The 9,336-nt window shown below is 48.9% G+C and overlaps 1 protein-coding gene across 1 annotated transcript in view; it reads right to left on the reverse strand.

The window, feature by feature from the left end:
* Positions 1–8,763, reverse strand: part of EGFL6 (EGF like domain multiple 6) — a 57,895-nt gene extending 49,132 nt beyond the window's left edge. Inside the window, exon 1 of the mRNA XM_044235426.1 lies at positions 8,690–8,763. Coding sequence (XP_044091361.1) covers positions 8,690–8,763 — 74 coding nt within the window. The remainder of the gene's footprint in view (positions 1–8,689) is intronic.
* Positions 8,764–9,336: the final 573 nt, after the last annotated feature.

The following is a 9,336-nucleotide window of genomic DNA, read 5'->3' on the forward strand; positions in this document are numbered from 1 at the left end:
GGCCCCTAGCTGTGGGAGTCTGAGCTGAATGTTCGCTTGTCCCAGTTCCTTTAACGCATTACACAGCTTGCTGTCTACGCTGATCAAATTAATCATGAATCGCCGTCTCCACAGCTGAGGTTAATTTAAAAACATTCCAGGGATTGTGTAAGTAGTGTAGTGTTTCTTCATGGGATTCCTTACTTTCTGTGAAAATCTACCGTGCCAGAATTCCTAGTGTGCTTGCTTCTGGTCAGGTTCCAGGAAACTGTATGATAGTCTTTCTCCAAGACAAATTGAGAAGTTAGAACTTCTTTTGCTGATGTTTAAATATGTTTAAATATGGCCAATCGAGGGAAATACATTTTTTTCTAAATACGGACCATAAGGTCCAGCTATGAGAGTTCTTTGTTTCCTTTTGTTTTCATCAGAGTTCCCAGTATGGCAAGTCCAGTGCACCTTACTGGTTAAGATTAATTCCGGTTCCCACCATCTTCAACATACAGAGTCCGGGTCCAACAGGCCCAGGAATGCCCCAAAGCATCTCAGCTGCTCGCCAACAAATGCCTGGCTACTGGGGCGCCTGGGTGGCTCAGTTGGTTAAGTGACTGCCTTGGGCTCAAGTCATGATCTTGGAGTCCCGGGATCGAGTCCTGCAGCGGGCTCTCTGCTCAGTGGGGAGTCTGCTTCTTCCTCTGACTCTCCCCGCTCTCATGCTCTCTTATTCTCTCTTTCAAATAAATAAAATCTTAAAAAAAAAAAAAAAAAGATAAACACCTTGCTATCAAGCGTGTACCAGTGTGTGTTTCCACCTTCAAATTTCCCATGTCATCAACAGTAGAGCAAAACTGAGCACCCTCCCTTGCTTCCTGTTTCTCTCGCTTACCCTCCACGCTAAGGAGTTGGGTGGAAATCTGGCACGGTGAGGTCTTAGTGTGGGCCCCCCAGAAGCAGACTGAGACAAGGAGGTGAACGTGACTGGCTTGTCTATGAGGTAAAGGCACATGGGTGGGGGGGTGGGGAAGTGAGATGAGGAAGAGAAGGTAGTCCATAAAGCAAGTGTCCTCCAGGCCGCTCCTTTAGTGGCCATCCACAGTGAGCATGGTGGGGAATGACAGAAAATGGGGAGTTCGAGAAATGGGCAATGCCAGACCCACACGGCCTTTTATGCCATCTTAAATAGAACAGATCTTATTCGGAACCCAATACAAAGTCACTGAAAGGCTTTGAGGAGATGGCTAACATGGTATGATTTAAGTTTTAAGAGGAACCCCTCTGGAACGTGAACTAGAAGGGGGCAAAGCGGCAGCTAGGGGAGCTCTCGTGGGGGTTCAGGTGAGGGATGATGGTGCACGGTTGGCTGGTGGCAGGCAGAAGAGAGAGGAGCAGACGGGCTTGAGGCTCGGCCTGCGACAGGATTTAGTGCCAGAGTGAATACGAGCGGGGAGAAGAGTGAGTTGCCAGGAAGGATGCCCAGGTTTTTGACTTGAACCAGTTTGGACACGGTTTGTCCTGGACCAGGGAGGGTGGGTGAGATGGGGGCAGTGAGCTCTGGAGAGCTGATCCAGAGCGCAGTTCCGGACGTCCGAAGCTCAGTGCGACATTCCAATGGCCGGATGAAGAATGCAGTGGGCAGAGCGTGGGGCTGGAGAGTCACACCTTGAAGCCACCTACATGTAGATGGCAGGGAAAAAGATAGGAAATGGGTCAGAGACAGCACTCTGTGAGCCTGGAAAAGAGGCTGAGAAGGAAAACCAGAAGGTGTGATGTGGTCTTAAAATATGCATGCAAATTCTTTGATAATCCACCTTGCAGGGGCACCTGGGTGACTCAGTGGGTTAAAGCCTTTGTCTTCAGTTCCGGTCGTGATCCCAGGGTCCTGGGATGGAGCCCCGCATCGGGCTCTCTGCTCAGCAGGGAGCCTGCTTCCTCCTCTTTCTCTGCCTACCTGTGATCTCTGTCAAATGAATAAATAAAATCTTTAAAAAAAAAATCCACCTTCCAAGGGCGGAAGCCTAATTCCCCTCTCTCGGACATGGGATGAGCTGATGGCGGGGCTTCGCGGGAAGGGGCCGCAGTGGGGCTGGAAGGAGGGTTCGGCAGAGCTACCCTCACCTTCTCCGTCCCCAAGTTCTTGCGATGTGGAAGTCTGCGGCCGGGCCACGAGGACACTCCAGCAGCCCCACGGGGCGTTCCATGAGACAAGGAGCTGAGGCTTCCTGCCAGGAGCCAGCGAGGGGCTGAGGTCTCCTGCCCGAGCCGGTGAGCGTGTCGCCTTGCAGGTCGAGCCCCTCAAGTCAGGCCTTTGCAGGACTAGAGCTTCGGCCAACAACTTGGCCGCAGCCTCATGAAAAACCCCAAGCTCCCGGTCCAGCTAAAGTTCTCGGGAATTCCGGGCATAAAGAAACGGTGAGGGGCAGTGAGTAAACGTTGTTTTAAATCTCTGAGCTTTGGGGGGTATTTTGTCGAATGGTGCCCGGAAACGGAGCAAAGGGAATGGTCTTCCTAAGGATAGTTGCTGCTGTGGTGTGCTGAGTTTTCATTCTGCATTTGTGTTCATCCAGTCTGAGCTACCGTGGATTCTAAGTACACGGACAGCGTCTACCTTCGGAACGGAAAAAGGCTGCCAATTTCACTAAACTCTGGTGCAGTACCTTAAAGATAATTTGGTGTGACTGCGGGATCATTGTGAGTGTGAACTGGTCACCACGGGGTTATCTCTATACAACACCGCCTGCAACGCCCTGCTCTACTCGGCACTCTCCGAACAAAGCCTGAGCTCCTTGGTTCAACACACAGGGCTCATCGCAGCCTGCTTCCAGCTCGCCTTCTCGGCTGTCACTGGGTTGGTGCCCCCAGATGCCGGCCAGTGCACTTCCTGTCTGGAGCCAAAGCCTTCCTTTTGCGTCCCTTTTGCAGCTGTGTATCGACCCAGCCGGCCATATATTTATTCCTATGCAGTAGCCGTTCAGAAGTAAGCACTGTAACACTTGCCTTCAAAGGTCCTTGTCTAACTCTGGACTCCCCTGCAATGTAACCAAAAGCTTACTGTTGCCTGGAAGCTGTACCAGTAACAGAAAACACCTGATTCACCCATATTTTGTATATGTATTATATATGGCACTCTTCCAATAAAGTAAGGTACAGAAAAGGAAATGTTATTAAGGAAATCAGAAGGAAGAGAAAATACATTCACAGAGCTGTACTATTAAAAAAACCATGCATAAGTGGACCCATGCAGTTCACACCTGTTATAGGCCAAGTGTAATATGTAAAAACATAAATATACATATTTATTCTTTTGAATGCTTATATATAGAGGTATAAATACACATTATTTATATGTGAGTAACATTATTTGCCTCTCCACTAGAGTCCTGTGGGCATTCAAATGCACCAAGATTTTTGTTCAACACCTACTATGTGCCAGGAACTGCTCTAGGAGCTAGAGTTACAACCCTTACCCTGCACCTCACTTATCAAAAAAGACCCGATATGTTGCCTGCCCTCCCAAGTTGTTTAGCAGGGGCAGCAGATAGATATGAATCTCCAGAATTCAGGAGACTGTCTGGGCATGTCATTTGTTCAATTAATGTTGAACCTGAAGTGATTTAATTTTAACTAGGTTTAGAATATTGGGTTTTTTGGGCGCCTGGGTGGCTCAGTGGGTTGAGCCGCTGCCTTTGGCTCAGGTCATGATCTCAGGGTCCTGGGATCGAGTCCCGCATCGGGCTCTCTGCTCAGCGGGGAGCCTGCTTCCTCCTCTCTCTCTCTCTGTCTGCCTCTCTGCCTACTTGTGATCTCTCTTTCTCGGTCACATAAATAAATAAAATCTTTAAAAAAAAAAAAGAATATTGGGTTTTTTGCCTTTTGTTTGTTTTCATAAGCAAGACCTTCAGATTTAAAACAGGTTATTGGAACCAGTATGTTGAGACCCAGCAAGTTAATGGACAAAACCGGAAGTACTGCTGATTAATCTGGACAAACCACCCCATGGGAAGTAATCTTGGGAGATAGCCATGGCTTTTGAATCTGCCACCAGTTAGTTCACTATGATACTTTAGGCAAATCACTTAATTGCTTAATCTTTTGAAACTTAGTTTGTTTATCTGTAAATGGGATCTGAACTGTAATTTACACACGGCTGACAATGCAAGTGATACTTCAGTGTCTGTTTGCCTCTTCTAAGTCCTAAGACCTCTATTACATTGTCCCTCCTTAGAAGCCTTCAAGCAATGACTTAGAAGCCTTCAAGCAATGACTAAATATCTCCGCTCCCTCGCCTTCAGGGGTGGTTAGCTCTGAGGCTTGTATCTTACTGTCTTCTAGAATTCCCCAGCAGGACTGAATCACAGTGACAACTTTTTATTTCCATAGTACTTATTTCCCTACTAGAACTTTCTGGAGTCACCTCACAAATAAACCACGTACACTCAAATCCTGACCTCAGAGTCCGCTTCTGAGAGAATGAAAACTTAGAGGAAGAAACCCCTCACTTCTTCTATACACATCCCTGGGTCATACTGGGCAGGAGTCAAGCAAAACAAGATCATAGGTGATAACATATGAGAAAGCATTTTGCAAAAACGTCAGCTTTTATGTATCCAATGTTTTTGGAGAAAAAACTGTGGAATGTTGGAATGGCACTGCTCTTAAAGCAGAAAATCAAATCAAATAAAGTTCTTGGAAACTGATCAAACTTCTTCAAGTTTCTCCATTCCAACGTCTGTCAAATAGGCACAATATCTATTTCGTAGGTTTGATGAAGTAAGTCATTGAAATCACACTGAAAAGTGTTTACACATAGTAGAATCTCACCAATACTTGCTGAACGCCAATCTGATTTATGAAGACTAAGTAATATGCTTATCTTCATTTTGATGTTTATGCAGCCTTGGCTATATGCACATAAATCACATATAAACAGGATTGTAGTATCTTCTAAACCAATGAAACTATTGAAATAAGGTTGTTTGGAAGTGATTTCTATGTTATAATTAAATATTTCATCCTCAGTATTTCCTAGAAAAACTCAGCTCTTGAGTTTTGAGGATATTCCCACAAATTCTAGTTTCAAGAATAAGAGACAAATGATACATCAACTGCTCACATATCACTAAAATCATGTTTTCAAAATAAGATACAACCCATAAAACTAAAACAAGCGACTCACAGTTCTCACTTCCTGTGTAAGGCTGAATAATAGCCTCCCCAAAGATGTCCAGATCCTACCTAATCCTTAGAATCTGTAAATGTTACCATATATGGCAAAAGGGACTTTGTGGATGTGATCAAATTAAGGATTCAATGATAAGGAGACCATACTGGTTATCTGGATGGGTCTGGTATAATCACAGGTTTCTTATAGATAAGGGAGGAAGAAGACCAAGAGAAAAAAAAAGGCAAGGTGACAAAGAAGAGATTGGAGTGATGTGGCCACAAGCCTAGGATTGTTGGCAGGCTCTAGAAGCTATGAGAGACAAGGAATGGATTCTCCCCTGGAACCTCCAGAAGGAACACCCCTGCCAACATCTTAATTTTAGCCCCTTAAGACTCACTTTGGATTTCTGATCTCCAGAACTCTAAGAGAATAATAAACCTGTGTTTTGTTTTTTTAAAGCCATAAAGTTTGTGGGAAATTATTACAATGGCACTTCCTTAGCGGGGCTCTGAGAGGAATCAATTTTCAAAGCAGGTGTGATTTACAGAAAGTGGGCATCTCTCCCTGAGTGCAGACCCTCAGCACAAACCCACTCATTCCTTCATCTCATGTTACTTTTATTTGAATAGACGGAAAAAATGTATAACAGAAATATGTTATAAATAGGGAGTTGCTCCAAACGTGAAAAGAATAGCAAAATTACTATTTATCTTATGTGCTCAAGGCCAAAAGATGCCAGTGTTAGGTCCTAGAACCCTGTGGACAGGAAATTCTGGTCAATAAATATTCTAGGGCGCCTGGGTGGCTCAGTGGGTTAAGCCGCTGCCTTCGGCTCAGGTCATGATCTCAGGGTCCTGGGATCGAGTCCCATATCGGGCTCTCTGCTCAGCAGGGAGCCTGCTTCCCTCTCTCTCTCTCTCTCTGCCTGCCTCTCCGTCTACTTGTGATTTCTCTCTGTCAAATAAATAAATAAATAAAATCTTTAAAAAAAAAAAATTCTAGACTGGCCAATGGACCCCACGCCCAAACAGCACTGAAAAAGTCTAGGGTTCCACCTAATCTCTGTTGCACCCCCCTCACCCTCTGAGCACCAAACTCTCCCCTGCAAGGTTGCATTTCCACTCCTACAAGATGAAAAAAACTATCCGGAACCAGAAGAAATGCCCCAAACTGCAAGCACGAGTGTGCAGTGGTGGGAAAGTCACCGCTGGCCAAAAGAAGGTGGTTCAGGGTGGAATTAAAATTTCATGTGGGGGCGGCACCTGGGTGGCTCAGTGGGTTAAGCCTCTGCCTTCAGCTCAGGTCATGATCTCAGGGTCCTGGGATCGAGCCCCGCATCAGGCTCTCTGCTCAGCAGGGAGCCTGCTTCCCCCTCTCTCTCTGTCTGCCTCTCTTGGCTAAAGAAGTTGGGGATAAAAAAATACCTCCAGTAGTGATGAAGCGAGTATGTTCACGAACCAAGGAACAAGGGCCCACTTCCACCGCTGCCCCGGTATCCGCAAGGGGTGCTTTTCCACCCACAGATCCTGCGGGTGCTCCTTTAAAGATTTTTAAAAACTTATTTGTCAGAGAGAGAGAGTGAGTGAGAGCAAACTAGATCTCTGTCAAATAAATAAATAAAATCTTTTTTAAAAAATCTAAAAAAAATTTTTTTAAACAAAAATTTTAAACCCTCAGTGCTTATGTTCGAAATCTCTACACAGCAGTCACAGCTCCACTGCAAGCTGTGAAGCCCCAGGAAACAAACAGTGAGCACCTTGCCTTTTCTGTAAAAGTACCAGCCCCCGTGGAACACGGTCCGGGCAGCTCCCGAAGACCCTACTTCGTCATAAACACACCAGCTTGGGAAGCAGATTGTGCTTCCCAATGTCAAGAAAGCACATTTCACATCCTGAAAACCACAGACCTGCAGAAGCCTCACAAGGAGTCTTCATTTTAATATTTCTTGCTTTATCGGGGGACTTTCTGGCTTTTTGTTTAATTTGGTGGCGCTTTGAAAGTGAAGCTCCTGGAGGTCCGTTTGCTGGCTGCTAGGAAACTACTAATCTCGTTTCTCAAAAGCAGTTGGTCTTCCTTAAGGGGGCTTTCTAACAATTCAAGAGCCTCCAATGTTCAAGGAGAATGTGACTATGGGCAAATTGCATCTGCTTACATTTTTATTGTGGAAAGGAAATTGAAACTTACGATCCTACATTCTAAGAACCTGGTTTGAGGTTTGTTCTGTTTGAACTTCAAAATCCCTTAATACTGTGGCTGGCTGATGAAAGATTTTTTTCCTGTAAGTCAAACAAAGATAGTCAGGCTCACCTTTCAGAAGCCTGTTCCAAACCAAGGCTCTCTGCCCGCTCTCCCCAGTGACTGTTGACTAAACAAATCTCTGCAGGGCACTGAGTCAGTGCCCCCCACCCGCACCTTGGACAAGAGCCGGTGACAGTTTTGTGGAGAGGGCACTTCGGGAAACTAGAGGGTGGAGGCCACAGGCAGTCCTCCAAATCCTACCACGCACCGCACAGCTTTCGGACCGTCCCCAACCGGTAACCATCCAGCCCAGCGCAAAAGGTCCACCGTGCCCCACAGGAGAAACGCTGCTGCAGTGCACACTTCAGAAGGCAAGAGATCACAGCCAGAGAACCGGGAAAGCCTTTCCTGTGACTGATTCCTAAAGGCTGCCCTCATGCCCTGGAGAAGAGCAGGCACCGAGGCCCGGCTGCCCTGTTTGAACGCCCACTTCATCACTTACTACTGGCCATGCTGCCTTGGGCAAGTTATTCAACTTCTCCGAGACTCATTTTTCTTCTCCACCACGGGGGGATTATAATACCAGTACTTATCACACAGAATTTACGGGCACTCAAGTGGGTTAATAGCCCTAAAGTGTTTAGAACAGGGCCAGGCACCAGTATGCCTGTGCTGACCAAGGGGCTTTGCTGATCTCACGGCTCGGACCGGTTTATCAACAGTAGAGAAACGACTGCAGATTCTAAATTGTCAGAGTAAGAAAAACGACTCGATTTCATCTGACAACGACATCCTCTTCCCAGTTCATTAACCTTAATCAAAAAGGCACTGAGTAGAGCCCCCTTCCGAGCGGGCTCAGCCCCAGCCCAGCAAAGGCTTACTCTGCCGCCCTGTTTCTGCCCCTGCTCCGCCGGCACAACCAGCGACTGACAATCAGTGGGTGCCCCTCGGCTAGAACGGAAAACACAAAACTACGCAGGCACAGAACCCACCCGCCCGCCGCCGCTCGCACCCCCGCCGGCCCAGTAGATGCGCGCCCACCACCCAGCCAGAAGGCACCCACCCGGCTGCGCGCAGGGCCTCCCTCCCCCAGAAAGCGCCCGACGCCGCCAGGTGGGGCGCAGCTGGTGCGGAGGGGCTGGGAACAAGCCTCGCCAACGGGGCGCGGGGAGGAAAGCCCGTGCGCGCCCGGGGCCTGGCACCTGATGAAATCCCGTCTCAGCGCGCACACCCCCGCGGGGTGCCTGGAGGGACCAAGGAGAGTGGCCGCCCCGACGAGGAGCTCAGGCCGGGCGAGAAGCAGACACGCACCTGGCCGCGTTCCCTAATCCACCTGCCACCCAGGGGAACAGCAGCGGGAGCGCCAGGGCCCAGTGCGGCGGCATCTTCGCGCGGGGCCTCCCTCCGTCGCCTCCCGCCGCTCCTCCTGAGCCCCCTCTCGGGAGGTCGCGGGCCCCGGGGCGCTGCGGGCCGGCCGCCTCCGCTCTCCCTCGGCCGCTCGGGGCCTCGGCTCTCCCGGGCGCGGTCCCAGCGGGCGGCGGGGGCGCCCTGGTGAGGCGCGCGGCAGCTCCTCTCCCGGCGCAGCGGGGCCGGCGCGCGAGGGGAGGCGGGGCGGGCCGCGCACATCTGGCTGGGACCCGCCTCCAGCACGACCCGCGCATCCTCCTCCGTGCTCTGCTCACACAGAAACTTCCCGCAGACTCCGAGCACTTCCCTCTGGTCAGTCATCAGGTCGCGCCATCTGTTGCAGACCGCTGCTTTGCCGCACGTTTCCGTGATACCTGCGCTAGGATTTCAGAATCTGGGGGAGTCTAAGCAGGAAACAAGGGTGCTAGTTCAGAACACTTCCATACCCCTTTCGTTTCGGTTCTCATCGTACTCTGCTAGGTGTTCTTCCACAAACTGCAAATCATGGGCTGGGCTGCTGGAGTTGGAAGCTCACCAAGTCCTGGGCAACC

This window comes from Neovison vison, chromosome X, assembly GCF_020171115.1.
Source record: "Neovison vison isolate M4711 chromosome X, ASM_NN_V1, whole genome shotgun sequence".
NCBI lineage: Eukaryota > Metazoa > Chordata > Mammalia > Carnivora > Mustelidae > Neogale > Neogale vison.